Source organism: Carcharodon carcharias, chromosome 6, assembly GCF_017639515.1.
Source record: "Carcharodon carcharias isolate sCarCar2 chromosome 6, sCarCar2.pri, whole genome shotgun sequence".
Lineage (NCBI taxonomy): Eukaryota > Metazoa > Chordata > Chondrichthyes > Lamniformes > Lamnidae > Carcharodon > Carcharodon carcharias.
In genome coordinates this window covers 44,473,790-44,500,814 of record NC_054472.1, presented here as the reverse complement: position 1 = coordinate 44,500,814, position 27,025 = coordinate 44,473,790, and the positions used below count along the sequence as shown (strand labels likewise).

The following is a 27,025-nucleotide window of genomic DNA, read 5'->3' as shown; positions in this document are numbered from 1 at the left end:
ATGTACTGTTAATTGCTTCTCCATGTTATTGGCTACAAAAGCTCTTTAGGAAATGTGCCCAAGAATTTTCTAGCTTCATTGGAGATGACAGAAGGGCAATATAACAGATGCAATTTGTTTTACTGTTCCTGAAATTACAATGTCTTAGGGTGATATTTTAACATTAGTTTCAAAACCCAGTTAGCAATAAAAATAATGTGGGAGTTTGACTGGTCACCCTAGCTCTATTATGAACAGGATATTTTAATTTTCAATGTCAAGATGTGCACCAAAGCAAAATTACAAAACTCTGCTTGGGCATGATACTTGGAGGTAGGGGTGGGGGCAAGGGGCATGGTGTAATCGCACCTGTAATGTAGTTAAACACTCAAGGTGCTTCATGCGAATGTTATTAAAAAAGTAAACCACATGGCTGGGCCAGCATTTATTGCCCATCTCTAGTTGCCCTTGAGAAGGTGGTGGTGATCTGCCTTCTTGAACTGCTGCAGACCCTGTGTTGTTAGGGAGGCAGTTCCAGGATTTTGAACCAGCAGCAGTGAAAGAACTGCGATATAGCTCTTAATTCAGGATGGTGTGTGGCTTGAAGGGGAACTGGCAGGTGGTAGTGTTCCCATGTATCTGCTGCCCTTGTCCTTCTAGGTGGTAGAAGTTGCGGGTTTGGAAGGTGCTGTTGAAGGAGCCTTGGTGAGTTCTGCAGTGCATCTTGTAGATGGTACAGACTGCATTGGTGATGGAGCGAATTAATTTCTAAGGTGGTGGATCAGGTACCAATCAAGTGGGCTGTTTTGTCTTGGATGGTGTCGAACTTCTTATGTGTTTTTGGAGCTGCACCAATCCAGGCAAGTGGAGAGTATTACATCTCACTCGTGACTTGTGTCTTGTAGATGGTGGACAGGCTTTAGGGAGTCAGGAGGTGAATTACTCACTGCAGAATTCCCAGCCTCTGACCTGCTCTTGTAGCCACAGTATTTATATGGCTAGTCCAGTTTGTTTCTGGTCAGTGGTAGGCCCCAGGATGTTGATAGTGGGAATTCAGGGATGGTAACACCAGCAAATGTCAAGGACAGATGGTTGGATTCTCTCTCTTGTTGGAGATGGTCATTGCCTGCCACTTGTGCAGTACAAATGTTATTTGTCACTTAGTAGCACAAAAGACTGAATGTTGTCCAGGTCTTGCTGCATATGGACATGGACTGCATCAGTATCTGAGGAGTCACAGACGGTGCTGAACATTGTGCAATCATCAGTGGACATCCCCACTTCTGACCTTATGATGGAGGGAAGGTCATTGATGAAGCAGCTGAAGATGTTTAAGCCTAGGACACTACCCTGAGAAGCTCCTGCAGCTATGTCCTGGGACTGAGGTGACTGGCCTTCAACATCCACAACCATCTTCCTTTGTACTAGGTATGAATCCAGCCAGTGGAGAATTTTCCCCCTGATTCCCATTAACTTCCCATTGAGTTTTGCTAGGGCTCCTTTAAGCCATTGTCCATAGTGCTGTTCGGGTAAATAAGATGGTAGGGACCCCACCTTTCCAACTTGCAATGAGGAAGCCATTCTCCAGTTGCACTGGCTGTTTTCCTTCCTGTTGCCACAGGTTGATCATTGTCACTTCATCTGTGGTCATCTGCCCAGCCACTGGCCAGATGAACCCACTATTGCCCAAGTCTTCACTGTCCATGTAAGCCAGATATTTTTGGAGTTCCTATTGAACTTGGCCCCCTCGCACAACACCCAAGGTAGCACTTCATTTAAGTCTTCCATCACTGATGTCATAGCCGCAACAAGCAAAACCCCACTTCTAGCTGTTCACCACTTCACCACATTGAGCTGTGGGCTGGATTTTGAAGAGGAGAAAGATTGTTCATAGTCCCTGAGAACAAGGATAGATGAAAGACAAGACAAGACCTTTTATGCAACACTCTGTCAAGTGCTGCCTTGATGTCAAAGGTAGTCACTCTCACCTCACCTCTGGAGTTCAGCTTTTGTCCATGTTTGGACCAAGGTTGTAATGAGGTCAGGAGCTGACTGGCCCTGGTGGAACCCAAACTGAGTGTCAGTGAGCAGGTTATTGCTGAGTAAGTGCTGCTCGATAGCACTGTTGATGACCCCTTCCATCTGTTTGCTGATGATTGAGAGTAAATGATTGATAGGGTGGTAATTGGATGGGTTGGATTTGTCCTGCTTTTTGTGCACAGGACATACCTGGGCAATTTTCCACATAGCCGGATAGCTGCCAGTGTTGTACCTGTACTGGAGCAGTGTGGCTAGAGGCGCAGCTAGTTCTGGAGCATAAGTCTTTAGTAATATTGCCAGAATGTTGTCAGGGTCAATAGTCTTTGCAATATCCAGTGCCTTAAGTTGTTTCTTGATATCACAAGGAGTGAAGCGAATTGGCGGCATCTGTGTTGCTTGGGATCTCAGGAGGAGGCTGAGATGGATTATCCTGAGCGAGGCAGGTTCGATTGAGGTATTTAGAAGGGAATTGGATTGCCATCTGAAAAGAAGGAATGTGCAAGGTTACAGGGATAAGGCAGGGGAGTGAGATTAGGTAGAATGCTCTTCCTGCGAGCCAGTGTAGACACGATGGGCCAAACGGCTTCATTTTGCTCTGTAAAGATTCTGTGTTTGCCTCAGCAGCAACATATTATCAAAGCCTCGCAGAAAATTCCTTATTTTGGATACAGTTGTGGTGCAGTGATGTGTAATAGCACTTCTGGCTGAAGATAGTTACAAATGCTTCAGCCTTGTCTTTTGCACTGATGTGCTGGGCTCCTCCATCATTGAGGATGGGGATGTTTGTGGAGCCACCTTCTCCAGTGGGCTGTTTAATTGTCCACCACCATTCAAGACTGGATGCGGCAGGACTGCAGAGCTTAAATCTGATCCGTTGGTTGTGGGATCACTTTGCCTTGTCTATTGTATGTTGCTTCTGTTGTGTGGCATGCAAGTAGTCCTGTGTTATAGCTTCACTAGGTTGACACCTAATTTTTAAGTTTTCCTGGTGCTGCTCCTCACATGCCCTCTTCATTGAACTAGGATTGATCCCCTGGCTTTATGGTAATGGTGGAGTGTGGGAATATGTGGGGGCATGAGTTTGCGGATTGTGGTCGAATACAATGCTGCTGCTGCTGATGGCCCACAGTGTCTCACAGATGCCCCATTTTGAGTTGCTAGATCTGTTTGAAATCTATCCCAATTAGCACAGGAGTGGCAGTGCCACACAACACGATGGAGGGTATCTTCAATTTGAAGATTAGTCAAGCTTGGTCAACAAGGACAATTTAAGGACATCTCAAAAGAGGAGAGAGATGTAGTGAGATTAAGAAGTTTTGACAGGGAATTTCAAAGCTTAGGGCATCAGCAACTAAAAGCATCCTAATGGTGGAGAGATTAAATTGCACAGAAGGCCAGAATTGGACCTTTGGTGCGGTTGAAGGCGGTGGTGATGTGGGGGGTGGGTGCAGAACTGTCCGAGGTTACAAAGACAGAGAGAGGTGAGGCAAGGTGTGATATGACAATAATTGTCAGCTCCTAATCTGAACTATGCTAAGCAGATGAGTGCTGCATAGAATAGCAGAGTTGTTCCCTGGTTCTTGTCTCACCATTTTACGCTGGATGACCAACAAGAGATTTGAAAGCAAAATATCCACATGCCCACTCAAAAAGGCAAAAGCCTTGATTCCCTTCAAGAAAACAATTAAACTATGGGGAAGGAAGGAAGTTAAGGTTGTCACTTTTTCATGGACCCAGAGCAGGGTCCAAGAAAGATGCTGGTATCATGATTGGAGTACTGAACAATGATTTCCTGGGATCAATACCTAGGTGATACTGAAGCACCTGAACACAGTAAAAATTGGACAAGTTGGAGTGAATGCTTCTAAAGGAATGTGTCCACTTATACTGCATTTATATCAATGGAGCATAATTGGGTGGTTTCTTTGCAATATTCCAGCGTTCTCTGACACATATGGAAAAAAATCTCCCTTCTGTTGTTTGCTCTGCTGCAGATAAAAATTCACTGGTACACTTAAAGCCGAATGCCCTCCTACCATTAAGCACTGAGATAAACCCCTGCCTTCTATTTCACAAACTATAATTTGAGTGCTTAGTGTGCATTTTAGAATTTTCCACATATTCCAATCAACAACTGGACTGTACAAACCAGCACTGAATGGCTCCCAATCCCAGAACTGTCATTGGTCTTTAATGTACATATGACATATATGACTTTTATATCACAGGTTAAAATTGTAGCCACATATAGACTCACTCAGTTCATCTTACAGTTAAGAATTTCTATTGCTGTGCTTTCAATCTCAACCTTTGCCACTGAACTTAATCTTTAATATCAATGCAGATTCGCTACTCCATGAAGTTGGTCCACCAGCATGTCCTCTTAAATAATGTTCTTATCCATTTTAATGCTATTTTTGCTAAGAATGGCAGGACTTATTAAAGGTACAACCTGAAGGACACTAAGGGGTGCAGAAAAGTTCAGATTTGTAATAATTTAGGATAACTACTGTGTACTCTCCTCAAAGCTTGACTCAGAGTGACCATATCAGTGATCAGGGAGCAGTTTTGTAACTTTGTTAAGGAAAGAGAGGTGGTTCACGGAGTAAAGCAAAGTAAGTGCAGGGCAAAAGTTAAAAGTAAACTTAAAAGCAATTAATTTGCATTTTTATTTCTCATCATCCCCTGACTGGATGGGCAAATAATCAACTGAATTTAGTGCACTTTTCTATTCACTTTTTAAATGGGAGGAACAATATTATGCCTTTGAATTCCTACTGGGACACATCCATTGGGAGCACAACAGAGGAAGGTGAAATTAGCCCTCACATTGCCACCTGTGCTCCCCCTGTGGTGATCACAAGCACGTGTCACAGCATGTGATGGAGCTTAACTAAAGCTGAATTTCTGTCAAAATGCAAAATGCTCTGGCCCACAAATGCATAGGTTGGTAGAATATAAATTTTGATATTACCAAAAGCTGTATATGGACTTCTTTTACTATCTTAGTTTGCATTACTTAATCTGAATCATTTTTGAGAATAAAATTTGACTTGCAATGCCACATGTGATAAATGATTCTGTTTGGCCCATCAGGTATCATGAGAACGATGAACAGTGTAGAAGATGACTTGATGCTGGGTGTAGAAGGTGAGTGTTACAGGGTTTATGTTTCTTCTCCTCCTCAATTCTCCCTTACTGTTCTTTCAGCTCCTCTATCTGCCTCTGCCTATTATTTGGTGGTTTGGGGCAGTATAGGTAGAAAACAAGTCAGGACAGTGCTTCATGTATTCCTATCTTTCCAGCATTTTCTGCTAGCTGGCTCTGCCTGTTGGAGGATACTGCACCCACCTGTGTAGGCAGATGCATGAAGAAGGCTCTAAAGCCTCTGAGTGGTGCTAAGCACAGGCCACATTTGTTTCATGAGAAATTATTTAACTAATTACTTTTGGGCATGGCATCTTACAGGTTACCTGTTTTGACTGTTACAATAGACCCAACACAGAATGCAACAGCTCTTTGGCCATATGCTTGCAGTTCTTGAATATTGCTGAAAAGAGAGACTTTATTTATTCCTTCATGGGGTGTTGCCATCACTGGCAAGGCCAGCATTTATTGCTCATCCCTGTTGGCTCTTGAGGGATAGTGGCCTCCTCTGCCTTTTCAGTTCAAAGTCAATCACATTGCTGTGGATCTGGAACCACATGTAGGCCAGACTAGGTAAGGACAACAGATTTCCTTCCGTGAAGAACACTGGTGAACCAGATGTGTTTTTATGACAATCAATGATGGTCACAATTACTGATGATTAGATTTCAATTCCAGATTAATTAATTGAAATTATTCATTATTTGAATTTGAGTTCCATGAGCTGTGTTGTGACTTAAACCCATGTTCCCAAGGCATTAGTTGGGCCTCTGGATTACCAATCCAGTGACATTACCACTATGCCACCATATCCCCCTGAAGTTGCACTCATCAGCACAAACACAAAAACATCAAATTTCAAACACTTCTCAAAAAATTATACTACAGGGAAAAAGGGTGCTGAATGGTTGACTGATGGGCAGAGGCATTGCCACAGAGAAAGTGACAGGGAACTATAGACTCTCCAAGCTCCCAGGTTATTCAAAGAAGGTGCAAGCCTTGAACATATATCTTTATTTTCAGAGAACAGATCCCTGCATATGTCATTTCTAGCAGGCCATTTCATGCTGCTACTACACAGTGGCTATGCGAGTGGTATTTTCCACTAACAGGATGCTGGCGTACTGTCTGATCTGAGATAAATTCCCATTGGAAAGAATGTGTTGCATGGGTTATTAACCTAGGCCAGTCACTCAAGTTGGGGTAGGATTCCATAGGGCCCAGGACTCCAATGCTATCTTGCCCAAGTTACCATCCTTCACTTCTGAGTCAAGACAATGGATGTTGGCAGGCTGTTAATCTGGTTCTCTGCTAATAAACAGCACCCCATTTCAATTATAGCTAACAGAATCCACAGAACCCTTAGCATCACTAGATACCAACCAAAGGTTGGAACTTTGGCTGATTTTTTTTCCACTCCCTTGCCCAATGACAGTGTGGCCAACTGGAGCATCTCATTGCTGCTCTAGAACCCCCAGAGCTCCATTGGGGCCCTCCTGATCTGTATGATTCAGTTAGATACCACATGATGCATTGGCATGTCTCCTTGGGTTCATCTTTATGGCAGATTTGAAATGTTGTGCCCAAACAAAAATAAAACTGTTATGTGATTACATAGTGGCAGGGCACTGGGAAACTATCCAGCATTTATGCAAAATGCAAGGAATAGGATTTTCTCTCCACCTTATTGGACATGCATTTTCTGGACTTTAAACCAATGTGTACACTGTGCACTGTTAAGGGAGCAATTGTGATGCTGAGATATGAGCATCATGATCATGGTTGTTTCGAAGAGACTGATTCATGGAACGAAAGATGCCTTCAGCAGGAAAGGGTCCTCCTTGCAAAAGAAGCTAAGAAGTTATGTTTTATTTCTGTTTGAACTGATCATCACTGCAGTATTGGCAGAAATGATTCATTTTCCTAAACCATGTAAATGTTAAGCCCTATCTCTGGAAAAGTACAAATTAAACTTGTATTCTCTAAGATCCAAACCAGGACCTGAATTCACCAGCTAGAAACTCAGTGTATTGATAAGTTTTTGCAAGTTGATTACCTGGCTGCACAGCCAACACAGTGTGTAAGTATGGATTACAAAGAAGGAAGTGGCGGGCAGACAGAGTGACATGGAGATATTTAATGGAGGTGATGGTGGTCTCACTTGCCACCTAGACAGCCGGCGGCAGCCCTGTGTCACCGCTAAGTTCACTTAACTGGATAGCAGCTGCCCCCAGGGTCCTTGATCTCAAGGAAGGCCTGTAGTTCCATTGGCAGGTCTATTGAATGGCTGATGCTGACACGACACCCACCCAAAGCCCAGGATCCCAGGCTACAGTTGAGTGATTGTGGGAGGGGGTGGTGACGGGATGGGAAGTTGTAAGCGAGTGTGGGGATAGCAGCTTCCACCTCCTTCCCAATGCGTGGGACTGATGCAGGGCCCCTCAGTCTGGCATTGAGTGCCTTTGAGTGAGGAGTCTCCCCCCGCTCAACCTCCCCTCTGCAGGTTTGTTGCTTGTCATGCTCCTTGCATGGTGACCCACCTGCCCTCTGCTGGGTTAATACCCGTGGTGGTGAGGTGGAAAGGCCTTTAATTAAATTAAATTCACAGATTTAATCAGGTTGGAGGTGGAAAAGTGGCAGGGTTCCCAGCCTCCACTCTCCTGCCTGATTAAATGCCCTCCCCACCACAAAATGTGCCAACCCACACTGTGCAATGTTCCATAAAAGTCACCATGTACAGTGGGAAATATTACACAATGCTTACAATGTATTGAAGTAAGTTCATATCAGAAAATTTGCTGGAAACTTTCCTCAAATACTTTGCAAAATTATTTTTTTCTCACCCTGACAGCTACTTTATACCCAAATGGAATGCAGAACATGTCTGTACAAGAATATTTGAGGTAAGTTTATTTTTACGGCTGAAATTAATGTTAAAACAAAATATTGAATGTGGCATAATGTACTAGAGATCCAATATGGCGCTTAGTGAGCAATCGCAATTTCCAGCCATTGAATTCTTGATCTCAGCTGTGCTATCAGAAGACGTTTTTTGGTGGAAGTCAAAGAATTGACTGCAGGTTATAAGAGAATTTCAGAGACAGTCATATTGACTGGCTTTTGCGTATCGTGTACTGACCAGTTACACAGGTCTCTTGGTGATAAGAGGGAAATGGAGGGGGGTTGCGCAAATAACTGACAAAAAGTAGATTTCTACAGAGGGTATTGCAGAAAATGACAAGTATGTTGGCGGTGAAATTGCTATCCATTTTACATGCTTTCTTGATGTGGTAGCGAGCCAGAACGCTGCAAGATATTGGTTCAGTTGAATCAATGGGCATTCTGAATATTCACCTGCAACAAATACAGGCCTCATTTAAATATATGAATAAGTGCTCTGCATCTGAATCTGATCTTTTTGATTAAGTTAGTGATTTAAGGTACCTGAAACGTCACTCCTTGAAACAAGAGGCCCAAATCGGGAAGTCCCACCTCTGAACCCAACCTCCACCATTTTCACAGGGGGCAGGAGGGGAAGAGGGCTTGTTCTAAATTGCACATTCATGGTTCACAGAGGCAGCTGCCCATATAAATAAACAGCTGCCTCCATTCATGTTTGATTTTGGTGAGGCAGGTGTTTGAAACCCAAGGTAACAGCAGGTCTCAACCTTGTGAATTCATTTGGATAGCCAGGATACCTTTTTGGAGAGATAAGGTACCCCTTTGAATAAGGTCCAGGGATACCTTTGAGAGAGGTCAGGCACCCTTTGAGATTGTTAAGTGTAGACATGATTGTGTGTAAAAAGTGCATATACTGATTGGAACTGCTGTCAAAGAACTGTGAAAACTCATTTGGAACTGTCAATGCTGTGAAAGGATTTAACTCTGTTGGGCATCAAAATTTCAAAAGTCTGGAGTTTAAAAAAAAAAATAGTGCTTGATCTTTCATTCTGTCCATTGATATAAGCCTGGGGGTTATCATTATAGGATTTGTGCAGTATGACTGATTTTACAATCTTATGTTCTCACCGTGGAGTGCAAATTAAGTGAGCAGTTTGATTGACAGCTCCAAGTGGTTATAAGAATAGAAATGTTTGCATTCATAATAAATTAAGCACTCAAGTGAAATGTTTGTTTCCATAAGAGATTAGTTGAAGGAATTTCAATGTATGTTCAATAAAGATACATTCCATTGAAAAACAATAAGTCAGCAAGAAAGACCCATCTGCAGCTCACCCAGGAAGTTAAGGCTGGTTTACCTGGAAAAACTCAGCAGGTCTGGCAGCATCGGCGGAGAAGAAAAGAGTTGACGTTTCGAGTCCTCATGACCCTTCAAAAATGAGGGCTTGAAACGTCAACTCTTTTCTTCTCCGCTGATGCTGCCAGACCTGCTGAGTTTTTCCAGGTAATCCTGGTTTTGTTTTGGATTTCCAGCATCTGCAGTTTTTTGTTTTTAAGTTAAGGCTGGTATTGGATTGAAAGAATGGGTTTATAATATTGCAAAAAATAGTAGTAATTCTGAGTATTGGGAGTGTTTTAGAAACCAGCAAAGAGCCACCAAAAAAGTAATAATTAGGGAAAAAAATGGAACATGAGAGTAAACTAGCCAGAAATATAAAAATTTATAAAAGCAGATTCAAGAGTTTTTATAAGTACGTAAAAAGAGTAGCTAACGTTAATGTTGGTCCCTTAGAAGCAGAGGCAGGAGAAATTATTATGTGGAATGAAGAAATGGCAGAGCATTGAGCAAATACTTTGGTTGGGATTTTCCAGTGGGACCGGAAATTCCCGCCCAAAGTCTATGGATGTTTGGCTGCCTCTCTGAATTTTCTGTCCCGACCACCACAGGTCCTGTTGTGGGAGGGACCGGAAAATCCAAACCTTTATGTCTGTCTTCATAACAAAAGCCACACGTTTCATGCCAGAAAAATTGAGGGTAACCTAGGGGCTAACAAGAGTAATTAAATGAAGGAAATTAGCAGGGAAAAAGTATTCGAGAAACTTAAGGGACTAAAATCTGACAAATCCCTGGGGCCTACACCCTAGGGTTCTAAAAGAGATAGCTCCAGAGATAGTTGATGCACTAGCTATGATTTTCCAAAATTCCTTAGATTTGGGAATGGTCCTATCAGATTGGAAGTTGGCAAAAGTAACACCTCTTGTCGGGGAAAATGGAGTGAACACTTAGACCCAGGAGGTTTGTCTCGGAAGCCTTTATTGAATCATGATATCACGGAGAGCCCAGCAGCATACAACGGAGCTAGCCGGCACTCTGAGGAAGCATCAGAGTACACACATAGTTATAGTAAAAGCATGCGTCACAGAGGTCATGCAAGTTACAAAAGCTGCTTGACCCTTAGTAATTAATAACATTGAAATTCATTATCTTTGGCATGCATACAATTGTTCTATCTTAGTTTATAATTACTCAAAACCTGGAGTAGTTATGCAAAAACCTTGAGTATCCCATCTGGTGGTTAGTCAGCAGGACAGGCAACAGATATAAAAACAAAAAAACTGCGGATGCTGGAAATCCAAAACAAAAACAAAAACAAAAACAGAATTACCTTCAAAGGGTCATGAGGACTTGAAACATCAACTCTTTTCTTCTCCGCCGATGCTGCCAGACCTGCTGAGTTTTTCCAGACAACAGATAGTCTGACTAGGCCCTATCTCATGTACTGATAACAGACATCCTAGCTTTGTCTCAAGAACTCTTGGTAGCTTGTTTATGATACTTGTTTTTCTTCCTGCACAATAGCTGACAGTGCAGGTTTGTCTGCTGCTGGTGCAAGGAGACTTCGTTGTAGTATTCCACTGTTGTTTAACCACTTAACCCTTAGTTATCCTGTAGATGTATTTTATTCTCGCACACCTCTTTTCAAGAAAGGAGGGAGAGAGAAAATAATGAATTGCAGGTCAGTTAGCCTAACATCAGTCATTGGAAAAATCATGGATACTATTATTAAGGAAGTTTTAACAATGCACTTAGTAAAGCATAGTATTATTTGAACAAGTCCATGTAGGGAAGAATTTTTTCATTCGTTGGGTAGGCGGGTGCCTGACCCGAACAAACGTAAAATGATGCGTGATGATGTCGGGCGAGCGTCCTGACATCACCACGCACTCGTGCAATATTTCAGTCAGCGGACACAAATGGGAGTCGGCACCGCACCCTCTATTAATTAAAAGGCCAGTTAACGTTCTTGACAACCCAACTGACGGCGATTTAACGCTGCCTGTGTGACTTTTTCGTTCGTTGCATGTGCAAAACAGGCAGGCGGGCAGGTCACAATTTGCAAAACCTCATCCACAGGTGGGATGAAAAGGGTCAGCAGCATTGTCATTGTGAGTAGTGAGGAGTTTTGGAGATAACTTGCTGCTGGTGACTTGTCAGCTTAATCTCTGATCAGGGCTTTATTCTTCGCATTTCCACATGTAAATTCAGGATGGTGTCTTCCAGGCCCCCTGAGGATTCGGATCATGTGGACCCTTCCAGAATTCCTTACCATGGTAATGGGGATTGTGGTCTCCGCTGGAGGCACTTCCTCTGAGGAGGAAGTGAGGGGCAGAAGGGAGAGGAGGCCAGGTGTCCCAATGCAGCTTCCGGGGAGGGACCTGTGGGAGGAGAGGCATAGGCACAAGGGGCACAGGGCCAGCAGGAAGTCCAAGGCAGAAGGGGCTGCAGAAGACAGCACTATCCTGCTGCCAGGGTTTACGGGCGGCAATGCAGCTACTTCAATATGTTTGAGGTGCAATGCCGAAGGAGGCTCTGCCTCTCGAGAGACTGTGACCTCCATTTGTCAAATGATCGGGCCTGAGATCAACTCTACTGTGTGGTTGGACACCCCATGCCGGTGGCTCTGAAGGTCATAGTGGCCCTCAACTTCTATGCCTCCGGCTCTTCCCAGGGGTCAGTGGGGATCTGTGTGGAGCCTCCCAATCAGCTGTTCACAGTTGCGTCAAACTGGTGACAGAATTCTGTTGAGACGTGCATTGACTTGCATTCATTACCATAAGGACGAGGCCAGCTAGGCTGAGTGAGCTAGAGTCTTTGCAGTGATTGCTGGGTTCCCCTGTGTCCAGGGTGCAATAGACTGCACACATGTGGCCATCAAGGCTCCAGCAGGTGAGCCCGCTGCCTTCATCAACAGGAAGGGATTCCACTCCATGAACATGCAGATAGTGTGTGATCACAGGATGCAGATTCTGCAAATCTGGGCAAGGTACCTAGGCAGCTCCCTTGACGCTTATATCCTGAGGCACTATCAGGTGCCAAGGCTCTTCAATGCTCCAACCCGACTGGATGGATGGCTGCTGGGTGACAAGGGCTATCCCTTGAAAAGCCAACTCATGAGGCCTCTCTGCCAGCCAAGAACAGAGGTGGAGCAGCGGTACAGCAGGAGTCATGCCTCCACAAAAGTGGTGGTAGAGAGAACCATAGGTCTTCTGAAGATGGACTTCTGATGCCTGGACTGTTCAAGGGGAGCACTACAATACCCCCTCAAGTGGGTGTCACTAATAGTGGTTGCATGCTGCACTCTCCACAATCTGGCACTGGCAAGGGGGGACCCACTGGAGGAAGAGGATCTTGATGCAGCTCCACAGGCCACAGATGACCAGCCTAGCAGCGAATCAGAAGTGGAGCAGGGTGAGGAGAACATTGAGGGCGTGGAGCCAGACCTGGGTAACCTCCAGGGAGGCAGGGACACCAGGGATGCCTTGATCCAGCACTCCTTCAGCTTGGCTGCCAAATAAGAGCTACCACCTCATGCTAAGGCTGCCACCACCATCCTGGATGATAGAAATGACCCTTTCCTTTGTCCCCAAGATACACTCAGTGCCTGTGGAATGAAGTTTTGAGCCACCCACATCCAGCATTACATACTGGCGTACCCTGCACCGACAAAACAAATGAAGCATACCCAGGCCAATAACACAAAAGCAAATGTGATTTAATGTTGGAACGCACAGATTACTGAACAAAACAATATCCGGTGTTGTTGGTCACACCAATAAAAAAAGTAAAGCAAAATGGGGTAACAAAAGATCACCCATGACCAGTCCCTCTTGTACTTAGGGTACTTTAAACTTACGTTTACGGGTGCTATGTCTAGGTGCTCCCATCTCGTTGGCACCGACATTGGAGGCAGTCTGCTGACTCTACTGTCCTCTTGGCCTTGCTGACTTTGGCAATCGTCCTCTGACCAGTGGAGCCTGGGCTGGCCCAGCCTGGGAGGGAGCATTAGTGCCATGGTTGGCATCTCCCCAGTCTCCGCAGCCTCATCCGATGCCACAGTCACTAGCAGAGGGGCGTTGGAGCTGCTGCCGTCATCCAGAGTGCCCTGAGAGAACCCTGCAGAGATATCAGGCAGCTTGTGTGCCAATGTGAGGTTGCTTTGGACCTCCCTGCTCACTATTGGTGGATGGGCACCTAGCTGGGATACTGGGTGCCCTATCCATTTCATACACAAACACTGACCAGCTGAGATCAATGCCTGTGTGAGGGCTTGCAGGTTCGAACGCAACCCCAGGAACCCCTGATTCTGTTCCTGGAGCAGCCTCTCCATCAGAGCCGCCACTCTGTCCATGGAGGAGGCATTGTGCTCGGCCATGAGGGTCAACGCAGTGCTCGTGCTCTGTAGGGAACTCCTCCACAATGGAGACCGTGGCACAAATACCCTCACAGACTTCCACCAGATCTTCCTACACACCCCACTGGCCATCGAGCATCTGCTGCCTAATGGACGGCTCCCGAGGCCCAAAATCAGCCTTCGACTAAGCATCGGCCTGGACCCCAGCAGTCCTCCGACTGCCAGCGCCCTGGGCACTCTCTGTCTTCGCCTGCACCTTAAGCAAGTGTGAAGTGCCCTCACCAATGTGCATTAAGATATTAGCCGCTGAACTAATGCCCATTGAGGTGCTGGTACCTTAGCTGGCGCTTGGTTCAGTGAATGGGTGTGACGCAGCTTTGGGAGCGTGGTGGTCCTCCGGTGTTGTGGGTGGCTCCTGGAGGTTCTGTGCTTGGCTACTTGGTGGCAGATCAAAGGGAGAAGAAGGATATGTCATTAGTTTAAGCCATGACACTGTCACTGTGCATGTCACGCACCCTAGTGAGACAATGGAGATCTTCATCATGGTGCCATTGTCTTTCAATGATCAATGAGGAATCCAGTCTGGAGGTTCCCATCAATGATGAGACTGCACAAGATTGTTTGCAGCACCTGAAACTTTCAACTCAGTGCACTGCACTTTTACCTTCGCCTGACACCCCAGTCTCACTGCAGCCTGTTGATTGAGGTGCATGGCGCCTCTTGATCTCCAAAGTCGCGTGCTTGTACTGGGAGAGGATGAGGTGTGGGGGGGTCCTCCACCAGTCCGTGACCTCTCAATATTTTTTTTATTAATTTGCGGGATGTGGGCTGCAGTCCATGTGGTGTTGGTATACCCACAGTGCTGTTAGAAAGGGAGTTCTGAGATTTTGACCCAGCGAAAGTGAAGGAACGGCGATATGTTTCCAAGTCAGGATGGTGAGTGACTTGGAGGGGAACTTGCAGGTGGTGGTATTCCTACCTATCCACTGTCCTTGTCCTTCTAGATGGTACTGGTCGTGGGTTTGTTGTCGAAGGAGCCATGGTGAAGCCCTGCAGTGCATTTTATAGATGGTACACACTGCTGCCACTGTGCGTCGATAGTGGATGGAGTGCATGCTTGTGGATCTGGTGCCAATCAAGTGGGCCAAGCAAGTGCTTTGCCCTGAATGGTGTCAAGCTTCTTGAGTGTTGTGGGAGCTGCACTCATCCAGGCAAGTGGGGAGTATTCCATCACACTCCTGACTTGTGCCTTGTGGATGGTGGACAGGCTTTGGCGAGTCAGGAGGTGAGTTACTCGTCACACAATTCCTAGCCTCTGATCTGCTCTTGTAGCCACAGTATTTATATGGCTAGTCCAGTTAGTTCCTGGTCAATGCTAACCCCCAGGATGTTGATAGCAGGGGATTCAGTGAGTGTAATGCCATTGAACATCAAGGGGTAATGTTTGGATTCTCTCTTGTTGGAGATGGTCATTGCCTGCCACTTGTGTGGCACGAATGTTACTTGCCGTTTGTCAGCCCAAGCCTGAATATTGTCCAGGTCTTGCTGCATTTGGACATGGACTGCTTCAGTATCTGAGGAGTGCGAATGGTGCTGAACATTATGCAGTCATCTGTGGACGTCCCCATTTCTGACCTTATGATGGAACGAAGGTCATTGAAGAAGCAGCAGAATGAGGTCAGGAGCTGAGTGACCCTGGCAGAACTCAAACTGGGCGTCAGTGAATAGGTTATTGCTAAGCAAGTGATGCTTGATAGCATTGTTGATGATTCCTTCCATTACTTTACTGATGATCGAGAGTAAACTGATTGGGCCATAATTGGATGGGTTGTATTTGTCCTGCTTTTTGTGGACAGGACATACCTCGGCAATTTTCCACATAGCCGGGTAGATGTCAGTATTGTAGCTGTACTGGAACAGCTTGGATAGGGCGTGGCAAGTTCTGGAGCCCAAGTCTTCAGTACTATTGCTGAAATATTGTCAGGGCCCATAGCCTTTGCAGTATCCAGTGCCCTCAGCCATTTCTTGATATCACATGGAGTGAATCAAATTGGCTGAAGTCTGGCATCTCCAGAGGAGGCCGAGGTGGATCATCCACTCGGCACTTCTGGCTGAAGATTGTAGCAAATGTAGCCTTGTCTTTTGCACTGATGTTCTGGGCTCTTCCATCATTGAGGATGGGGATATTTGTGGTGCTTCCTTCTCCAGTGAGTTGTTTAATTGTCCACCACCATTCACACCTGGATGTGGCAGGACTGCAGAGCTTAGATCTGATCCGTTGGCTGTGGGATTGCTTGCTCTGTCTATGACTTGCTGTTTGGTATGCAATTAGTCGTGTGTTATAGCTTCACCAGGCTGACACCTCATTTTTAGGTATGCCTGGTGCTGCTCCTGGCATGCCCTCCTGCACTCTTCATTGAACCAGGGTTGATCCCCTGGCTTGATGGTAATGGTAGAGCTGGGGATATGCCAGGCCATGAGGCTGCAGTTTGTGTTTGAGTGCAATTCTGCTGCTGCTGATGGCTCACAGCGCCTCATGGATGCCCAGTCTTGAGTTGCTAGATCTGTTCAAAATCTATCCCATTTAGCACGGTGGTCATACCACACAACATGATGGAGCGTATACTCAATGTGAAGGCGGGATTTCTTCACCAAAGTAACTGTACGGTGGTCACTCCTACTGAAACTGTCATAGACAGATGCATCTGAGGCAGGCAGGTTGGTGAGGATGAGGTCATATATGTTTTTCCCTCTTGTTGGTTCCCTCACCACCTGCCGCAGACCCAGTCTAACAAGTATGTCCTGTAGGACTCGGTCAGTAGTGGTGCTACTGAGCCACTCTTGGTGGTAGACATTAAAGTCACCCACCCGTGTACATTCTGCACCCTTGTCGCCCTCAGTGCTTCCTCCAAGTAGTGTTCGACATGGAGGAGCACTGATCCATCAGCTGAGGGGGGATGGGGGTGGTGGTAAGTGGTAATCAGCAGAAGGTTTCCTTGCCCATGTTTAACTTGTTGCCACGAGACTTCATGGGGTCTGGAGTCGATGTTGAGGACTCCCAGGGCAACTCCCCCCTGACTGTACACCACTGTACCACCACCTCTACTGGGTCTGTCCTGTCAGTGGGACAGGACATACCCAGGGATGGTGATGCTGGTATCGGGGACATTATCTGGAAGGTATGATTCCGTGAGGATGACTATGTCAGGCTGTTGCTTGACTAGTCTATGAGACAGCTCTCCCAATTTTGGCACTAGCCCCCAGATGTTAGTTAGGAGGACTGCAGAGTTGACAGGGCTGAGATAGTCACTGTCGTTTCTGGTGCCTAGGTCAGTACCAGGTGGTCTGTCCAGTTTCATTCCCTTTTTGTGACTTTGTAGTGGTTTGATGCAACTGAGTGGCTTAAGAGTCAGTCACATTGCTGTGGGTCTGGAGTCACATATAGGCCAGACCATGTAAAGATTGGAAATTTCCTTCCCTGTAGGGCACCAGTGACCCAGATGTTTTTTTTACAACAAATGACAATGGTTTCATGGTCATCATTAGACTTTTAATTCCAAATTTTTATTGAATTGGCGGGATTCGAACCCTGGTCCTCAGAGCATTACCCCAGGTCTCTGGATTATCAGTCCAGTGACAATACCAATACACCATCATCTCACCTATTGTTATGGGTTGTCTTCTCCTGAAAGGACAGAGGGACTTCGAATAGTCCACTGTCTACCTGCTGTGCCAGCCTGACCAACCCTAGCTGAGGAGCACCCTGCAGGGCAGATCCAAGACATGGCCCTCAAAGCACTATGCACTCAGTCAAAGCAGCCAGGGCTCAGCGCCTTGGCCAGCTCTGGCGTGATTGACATTTGGCACTCAGACTCTAACACCCCTGACCTTCACAGGGAGATGGCCCAAAACAATTCAACACACTGACCCATGCCAACATGGTACTCACCCTTCCTGAGTGCATCAGCTCATTGAAGCACTTCTGGTACTGCACCCAGGTACGCCACACCACATTGTTGCTGCTTACCTGGGCTGCCACCTTCTCCTATGCCATCTTTGTGAGGTGCAGTGGCCTCCTCCTCCTCCCATCTCTGGGGACAAGGGTATCCCTTCTGGCAGCCACTGCCTCCAGGAGGGCAGCGCGGCACTCATTGGAAAGACATGACACCGAGTACCCAGCCGACCTCACGACCTCACCTTCCGTCTAGTCTCTACATCTTCGTTTGCAACCATGGCAATCATGTCACTGCTGCAACAACAGCGCTGGTAGCCTCCCAGGTTTTTGAACTGGCTGCTGGACCCGGTGGCCAACAAGCCCCCGCCCGCCCCTTCTCAGACATTCGGTAGCTGGTGTTCATGCTGGGCTGGCCTTAATTGGCCTGCCAGCATGAAATCGTGGTCCGTCCCCAATTGCGGGCGGCACCCCAACTGCTCCCGTTGCCCCCGCCAAGCCCAGCTGACGAGCGAAAAATTCTGCCCATGGCTTTACTGAAGGGAAATCCCATTTGACAAATTAATTCAAGTTTTTTTTGAGGATGTGACTCGTAGGACAGATAAAGGAGAACCAATAAATGTAGTATACCTAGATTTTCAAAAGACATTCGACAAGGTGCCACATAAAAGTTTAATTGCTAAGATAAGGGCTCATGGAGTTGGGGGTAATATATTAGCATGGATTAAGGGTTGGTTAGTCAACAGAAAGCAGAGAATAAGCATAACTGGGGCCTCAGCTATTTGCAATTTATATTAATGACCTAGATGACAGAGGCTGGGATTTTCCGTGCGTATTCAGTGGCGTGAGCGGACAATATGGTGAGAAGGCCAAAAATCAGTTTCACGACATCGTGAAACCAGTTTGAGATCGTCTGCTACGACCGCCGATGGTGGGCTGTGTTTCCCGCATTGGACATTGGGAACCTCATTGTAATACATCGGCATATCATTATAAGGCCAGCCCGCCAGACATATCCTCACCCCGTTGGATTGTCTGCCCACGACGGCTGGTAAACACACCGACGTGTTTCAAAACAGCATATATAAGGCATGCACTTGGCGGGCTGCACTTTGCTCGCAACTTCAAGGTTTGTTTGCCTACTTTGCTTTGCTCAGCACTCGTAGTCATCAGCACCAGGCTTCACAGACAGCACCACATCACTTTTAGGGATCTCGCGGGTAGGTCTCTCCCTACAGATCAGCCATATTTGGGTGGCTTTTCAATGGCTGCAGGGCAATCTCTTGCTTGGGGAAGGGGGCGAAGTGGCCTCAGGCATGGGAAGAGGCTGCAGGACAAGGGCTGTACTAGGGATGGAGGGGATCCCACGGTGTGTGTGGGGGCACCAGTTGATTTGTGCAAGTGGCCTCAAGATGGTGAGGGCTGAGGAGGTAGCCTCCAGAGGAGATGAGGCCAGTTGGACATGTTAGTGTATGTGTGTTTGGGAATGGGGTGGTGATGTCCATTGAGCTGGCAGTGAGTGAGATGCCAGTGAATGTTTTATGGGCTTGAGTGTGCGAGTTTAGAGTGATGAGATGTTTGCCATACCCTGGGTGCATGGATGAGATCATTCATCCTTTATCTGCATTGGATGGCCAACCTCCTCTGTGCAGCATTAGAACTGATCAACACTGCCATCGTCTACCAAGCTGGTGAGGTATTGTAGTTGTCCCTTCTGCAGCCAAAATAGGGGTAGAGGACATCAAAGCGGGCCTCCACAGTGTCCAAAAAGCACTCAAGGGCTGCAGTCTTCTTGCCTTTTGGGGCCATGTCTCCATTGTTGCAGTCCTGGGCTGGAAGGACTGAGCGCGGCTGTAATTTAAATATGGTGCCTGGTGTGATGAAATGGTGAGGTGATGGCGTTCCAGGCGAATTGGAGCCTGCCTGCCATTGGAATGGCGTGTTTCCTGGGAATGCATAAGTAATGAGGTAGGTTTGGGATGAGATGGCATGAAAACCCACCATTGCGGCCGGCGGTAAACGTTGTTTTACTCTCCCGCTACTGCACTTAGTGCAAACCTGAGAGATTAATGTATCTAAGTTTGCTGATGATGCAAAATCTAGGTAGAAAGGTAAGCTGAGGGGAGGATACAGAAAAGCTGCAAAGAGATATAGACAAGTTAAGTGAATGGGAAACAAGATGGCAGATGGAGTATAATATACTCCATATTCACTTAGGTTGTAAGAATAGAAAAGTAGAATATATATTAAAAGGTGTGAAACTTGTAAATGTTGATGTTCAAAGAGAATTGGGTGTGTTTGTACAAGGAACACAGAAAGTTACTTACAAATACAGGAAGCAATCAAGAAGGCAAATGGCATGCTGGCCATTATTTCAAGGAGATTGGAGTACAAGGTTAAAGAAGTCCTGCTACAATTATAGAGGGTTTTGGTGAAACCATGTCATGAGTACCTTGTGCAGTTTTTGGTATCCACATTAAGAAAGGATAAACTAGTATTGAAGGCGGTACAGTGAAGGTTCACCAAATTGGTCCCTGTGGTGAGGGGGTTGTTCTACAAAGAGAGGCTGAGTAATTTGGGCTTATGTTCTTTGGAGTTTAGAAGAATGAGACATGATTTCATTGAAACTTACAAGATTCTGAAGGGGCTTGACAAGTTAGATGCTGAGAGATTGTTTCCACTGGTCAGGGAATCTAAAGCAGAGGGACACATTTTCAGATTAGGGGTCAATCATTTGGGACTGAGCTGAGGAAAAATTACATCACTCAAAGGGTTGTGAATCTTTGGAATTCTCTAACCCAGAAGATTATGCATGCTTCATCGTTGAGTACATTTAAAGCTGGGATGCAGAGATTTTTGGTCTCCCTGGGAATCAAAGGATGGGGGAGCGGGTAAGAAAATGAAGTTGAAACCCAAGATCAGCCATGATTGTACTGATTGGAGGAGCAGGCTTGATGTGGCCTATGTCGTCTACTCCTATATTTCTTGAGTTCTTGTATTGAATTTTTTTTATATTAGAGTGTAATTTTAAAAATAGTGACAATATGAGTAGATGCATTATTTTATGCTAGCATGGCACCTGGTGTATGTTGGCATGGATTGTCTAAGGGCAAAAAGTGTTAGGTTGGGGGGATGAGCTGGTATAAGTTGACATAGGAGCTGTGAAGGGTCATGGGGCTGAGTGAGGGCATACGTTGGCATAGATGGTGTAAGGGGCCATGGAGTGGGTAGGGGGCATGGGGTGGCATAGGGCATATGGGCAGCCGTTGGGAGTAGGTAGAGGGGCATAGGATGGCATTGGGGTATTAGGGCCCAATAGGTGGGTAAAGGGGCATAAGGTGGCATTGGGGTATGAGGGACCATAGGAGATGGGTGTGGACATGAGGTGGCATTGTTTGGCATGAATAGGGAATGGGAGGTGAAGGGGTGTGAGGGCTGTTTTTTGTTTTGTTCATTTTTTCAATTACCTCAACAAAGTGCCAGTGCACAGAGGCAGGTTTTCCAGCCAGCCCACTTCTGCATTCATACCGGGGGCAACGAGCCCAACCTCTAATCCAGTATGCCCCAACCCCCAGAACAAAAATCCAACTTTCTGGGCCTCTTTTTCCTGGGTCGGGTTCGCAGAGCCGGGAAATGTCCAAACTCTCTGTACACCCGACCTGGGAATGAAAATCCAGGCTAGTATTTGATGGTATATTCCCCTCTATTGGGGTAGGTTTTAGGCTGCAAGTGAGCTGTTGTACCATGTTTTTAGTTGTTTGGGATAACATTTTGCTGTTAAACAGTTTTGCAGAGTCTATTTGTAGAGGGCTATAACTGTTCACTTGAATTTTCCTGTTCAGAATTTTTGTGTATTCTTTCATGGGATGTTGACCAGCATTTATTGCCCATTCCGAATTGCCCTTGAGAAGATGGTGGTGAGCTGCTACCTTGAAACCGCTACACTCCATGTGGTGTAGATACACCCACAGTGCTGTTAGGGAGGGAGTTCCAGGATTTTGACCCGGCGACACTGAAGGAAGGTGCTGAACATGGGAATGCTGCTTGGCCCGCAAACAATAAGGAATAGCAACAAAGGATACAGCTTAGATCAGCACAGGCTGCAACAAGAGGTCATTTTGGTCAAATGTTTTGCAGGAATGTGCAGCATATTGGAATCTCTGAGGGATTGTGTATGAAATTTCAACAAGGAGACTTGTGCCACTGTTTAGCTTGAGAATTGGAGCCCAACATCACAGCAAGCAATGCATTGGCTTTGGCATTGAATGTCAGCATGGTTCTAAACGGCCATCTCTCTCTCATTCAAAATTCACTTTGGCATCAGTAACATCAGTCAGTTTGCACCCAGTGACCTCTCACTCATGTAGTTTGCGAGGCAGCAATTGTTCATTAGTGTCCTCAGGGAGGTTGATCAGCAGGGAGTAAACAATGGTCGGAATTGTCCCAGATTTGCACTAAGTGTGGTAGTAGGCGGGAAAATGGACGCTGTACTGGGGAAAGGTGGCGGGGGGGGGGTGGTATCCCTGCGTGCATGTGGAGACACATGTTGATCTGTGCAAGTGACCTCAAGATGGTGAAGGCAGAGGAGGCAGTCTCCAGAGGAGATGAGGCCAGATGGAGGTGTGAGGGTGTGTGTGAGAGAGTGAGTGGTGATGTCCCTTGAGCTGGCAGTGAGTGAAATGCCAGTGAATGTGTGATGGCCTTGTGAGTGAGAGTTTAGAGTGATGAGCTGGTTGCCCTACCCTGGTGGCACGGATGAGATCATTCATCTGTTTTCTGCACTGGATGGCCGATCTCTTGTGTGCAGATTTGGCACTGACCACCAATGCCACCACCTCCCAAGCCAGAGTGGTAAGACTGATGGGCCTCCTGCAGCCAGAGTGGGGGGTAGAAGACATTGCAGTGGGCCTCCATGATGTCCAGAAGACCTCCCAGGGATGTGTCCCTGAATCAGGAAACTGCACTGTTCTTAGCCTTTGGGGCCATGTCTTCACTGGAGCAAGCATTGAGAAGTGTGCGCGCGGCTGCAGTTTAAATATGGTGCCCTGCATGAGAGAGTGGCAAGCTAATGGCATGGCGGCAAATTGGAGACCACCTGCCAGTGAGACGATGTTTCCTGTGGCTGCATAATTAATGAGGCGGAAATTCTTCTATACGGCATGCAAACCCACCATTGCGGCCGGCGAGTAAAACGTCCATTTTCCTGCACGCTATCGCACTTAGTGCGAATCTGGGACAATTCCAACCATTACTTTCTGCCTGCAGCCTCTTCCCTTGCCTCAGGTCACTTCTTCCCCTTCCCCAAGCAAGCCCTAATCCTGAAGGCATTGAAAAGCTTTACAGCTGGTCTGGTAGGTGGAGACCTGCCTGTGAGCCCTCCTAAAAGTGATGTGGTGCTGCCTGTGAAGCCTGGCACTGATGACCGGGTGTGCTGCCCAGAGCAAGATAGGCAAACAAACCTTGAAGTCCCAAGTGAGGTGCAGTTCGCCAGGTGCATGTTGTTTATGTACAGTTGTGAAATATGTCGGCCTGCAATCATGCCGATGTGCTTGGATGATCCAGCATGGGGGGATGTTCCTGGTGAGCAGTGTTTATAATGAGATGCTAAAGTATTGAATTTAGGTTCCTGATGTGTGGTAGTGGGAAAAGCAGCCTGTCATTGTCGGGTGGAGCAGATGATCACAAACTGGTTTTGTGAAGGCGCGAAACCGATTTTTGGCCTTCTCGTCATATTGTTGCGCTGCCCACCCACCCACCACCGCCCCCACCCCCCCCCCAAACCCCCTGCCTGCTGAGACACCTGATGCCAAGGGGGCCAGAAAATTCCAGCCAGTGGAATTTGCCGGCATTACTGGAATCCCAGAAGTGTAGCACATCAAAGACTGTAAGCACTGAGTCCCACAGGAACCAGCTCTATTCCTCCACAGAAAATCCTTCCATTTGCTCAATGTTCAGCTTGTTCCTGATCAGAGTGACTCAAGCAGGCCAGCTTTACTGTCAGTAATCCTCACACTTTCTCACTGATGCTGTCCTCATGCAATACCCAAACTGTTCCATCTAGAAATGAGATTGCTGTGAACATTGACATTCCATTCATCAACTGGCTCATGCCTTCTCTCAGGAATCCAGGCACAAACTCAGAGTGCTAATGTAATGAGAACCATACAGTAACAAGGGTTCTGATTAAGCAAACCACTGGCACCCTGAAACAGTGGTTCTACTATCTGGACACCTCAGCAAGGGCTAGCCTACAGTGAGTGTCAAGTTTCATAATTGGTTGCTGCAGGCTGCTTTAAGGAAAAGAAGTAGAGTGGGAAGCTTGACAAGGGATACGAGACTGAAGAATAAAGAAACTGATCACAGTTCTGATGTACAACAAACAGCCAGAGCTATAATGCAGAAAATATATGGAGAGACTGTCCTCAATCATCCTCCCCCCTCCTCAGAGCATCAACACTCCCTCCTTCCATCTGATGTAACCCTGACATCCACCATGTCAATGTCTTCATAATCTTTATAACAAGAACACACATGACCAGTAACTCTTATCATAACACATTTTCCCACTGCCCCAACAGATTAACAAATGGTTATGTGACTGATGCTTATCTATAGATCATACTTGTGCAAAACCCTAGTTTCTGTCTGTTGTTCTCGATTACCTATTCTAGTATTCCGATGAAATGGATCTTCAGTGGCTCTAGTTCTGGAATGGAAAGTTGCTGAACTTATGCTGAGGCATTTGAGATGGCCAGAGGCAACTTTGAGGAGCTCTGCCTGCAAATTGCAGGGTCTTGGTTTTAGCCAGGACAGTCTGGGCCACCAGACTGTCGAGCACCAATGAGGGCACCAATTGAGAGGTTAGTGGGGGAACAGAGATGATGTCATTCTAAAAGAGAATGCTAAGTGCCTCTCCCAATGTCACTGTGAGCGACCAGAGCCTGAGTACTCCCAGTGACCTGCATGAAAATAAGAGTGCAGGTGTTCTAGGAGGTTCTTGAAGTCACTTTTCATGCTCTTTATCCAGCCTTTGTAATTCAAAGGTGATGTTTGACCCCAGAGCCAAGATGTCAGCAGGCTGAACTCCCATCAAAGCTGTCAAGAGACTGCCTCTGAGTGCTCAGAGAGATGACCACTTAATCCATGTTTGGCTGCATGGTCTTGATGTCATGAACAAAGGCAACACAATTATGGCATCAGAGACTGGATGCATAGAAAAGTCCATGGGGATTGTCATCAGTGGTTTTACATATTTTGAGACCTCAATATCTTCATTTGTACCCTTTACATCAGGGGCTAGAATGGGAGCTGTCCCTCTACTGAATTGTTTCCTGGGCCTTCCTATTTCACTTACTGTTTCTCCTGTGCACTAGTACTGGGTGAATGGCCACATGCTGAGTCCTCTAGCCTACCCTCTGAACTGTGCAGAGTGCCTGTGAGGTCAAGTGATGATTTAGGTGAGGCAAGCTTGACCTCTTTTATTTCTCTCCTCCCTGAGGTTGATCAGCAGAGACAGATGAGGGCTTCTGCAAGAAGCAGCAATTTGTGATCACAATGTATAAGGGCTGGATTTTTCCGAATCAATATTAGCTATTAATAGCTTCAGTTAAGGCTCCAGTCAAGGCCCATTATCCCAAACCGACAGAACATTCCCGGCACAGCCAGGCCCCAAGTCCAGAACCCAGAAACTGCATGGAGGCTGCCTCCTGACAGCTGATCAGAGAACCGTCAGAGCCTCCTCTCAAGCCCCTAATGATGGAGCCATAAGGCTGAAACAACCGTAGCCACAATCATTCCTGTGGCAGGGTTACCCCTCCAAACTGATGGCCCTCAGACCTCAGGGCCTTCATTTTTAAACATGTTCAGCAGATATGCTGAGGGTACCTCCAATGTGAGGTGCCTTCAGGGTCAGCTACCCAGCAGCATCCAGCTCTCCCATTGGAGAATGTCTGTTGTAAAGGATGCACATAGGTAATCAAAGAGGAAATTTCTAACAGATAAGCAGCATAAGATTTGTACTTTTCATTTGTGAGACTTAACAAATGTGGAAATGGGCTGTCACATCTGTCTTTGGATTAATAGTTACTTTTAAGTGCATGCATTTTGTTATGAAGGCACATTTGAAAGCCAATTTGTAGAGGTCCCAGAAAACTCCTTCAATCCTAGAGTTTGGTCAAGGTATGTGCTCCAATCTGGGGTGGAATCGTATCAGATTTGAGCTAAGTGCGGTAGCAGCCGTGAAGAAAGTCATTTTACCCATCGGCGTGTTTTTGTACTGTATAGTCCCATTAATAATGCATTCACAGGAAATTCTCTGGATCGCTGGAGGGCAGGCTCGGATGTGCCCACCACGCTGTAACTTTAGCACTACCTCGCTCTGGGCACCATATTTAAACTGCACCAGAGTGCTGCCTACTTCATGTCTACAGGCCTGGACTGCTCCAGGCGACAGATAGTACCGAAAGCAAAGATGACAGTAGCCCCCAAATTTAGTGACACCTCTCTGGGCACCTGCTGGACAGAGTTGAAGGCCGCTGTGATGTCCCCTACCCTCGCTCTGGCTACAGGAGGTCCACCAGAGTCACCAATCCAGCTAGGGAGGTGATAGCAGCAGTGGCCAGTGCCACTGGAGCACAGAGGATGTCAGCCATCCAGTGCAAGAAGATGATGAATGCTCTCATCCGTTCTGCCGGGGTAAGTCAACCACCTCATCACTCTCAACTCTCACACTCACAAACCACTCATCCACAGGGATCTCATACCTTAAGTGACAACACCACTAACTCTCTCACACACCCCCACATTTCCATCAGGCTCATATCCTTCGGAGCTTGCATCCTCATTCCATCCATGGTTTCGCTCACCAGACAAACATTTCACGCAGTGCCTTGCATCCTGCTCACGTAGACCTGCACCCCATAGCAGTAGCCATGGGTGAGTTCCTGTATTGGCAACGCAGGGAGGGAGCCGGGGAACCTCGACGTCCCCCCAGATGCTCCTACCCATCAAGGAGTCAGGCCAGGGCCCTCGGGCACCAGAAGGAAGGAGGAGCAGCAGCTGGACACTGCTGGGTCATCCACTCAGGTATCTCAGAGGCTGTCCTCTCCCTCCGAATCCCCTTTGCCTGTGACCATCTCAACCTTTTCCTCTGTCACCACAGAGGGAGCAGCTGGCCCACAGAAGGACAGCCAAAGCGAGCCTGGGCCCTCAAGGCCTCAGCTCTCCAGAGGACGCACACCAAAGTCATCAGCAGCAACAGGGCCAACAGTCTGCTTCCATCTCTGCTGCGAATGTCAGGCAACATCGAGAAAAA

General features: G+C 46.7%; 1 protein-coding gene across 14 annotated transcripts in view; it reads left to right on the top strand.

Annotated features, from left to right (window-relative positions):
* Positions 1–27,025, top strand: part of LOC121279192 (protein ITPRID1-like) — a 301,605-nt gene that overhangs the window by 60,552 nt on the left and 214,028 nt on the right. For all 14 annotated transcript variants that reach the window (XM_041190206.1, XM_041190202.1, XM_041190209.1 and 11 more), the window contains 2 exons: positions 5,116–5,169; positions 8,018–8,069. In XM_041190206.1, the coding sequence (XP_041046140.1) occupies positions 5,116–5,169; positions 8,018–8,069 (106 nt within the window). The remainder of the gene's footprint in view (positions 1–5,115; positions 5,170–8,017; positions 8,070–27,025) is intronic.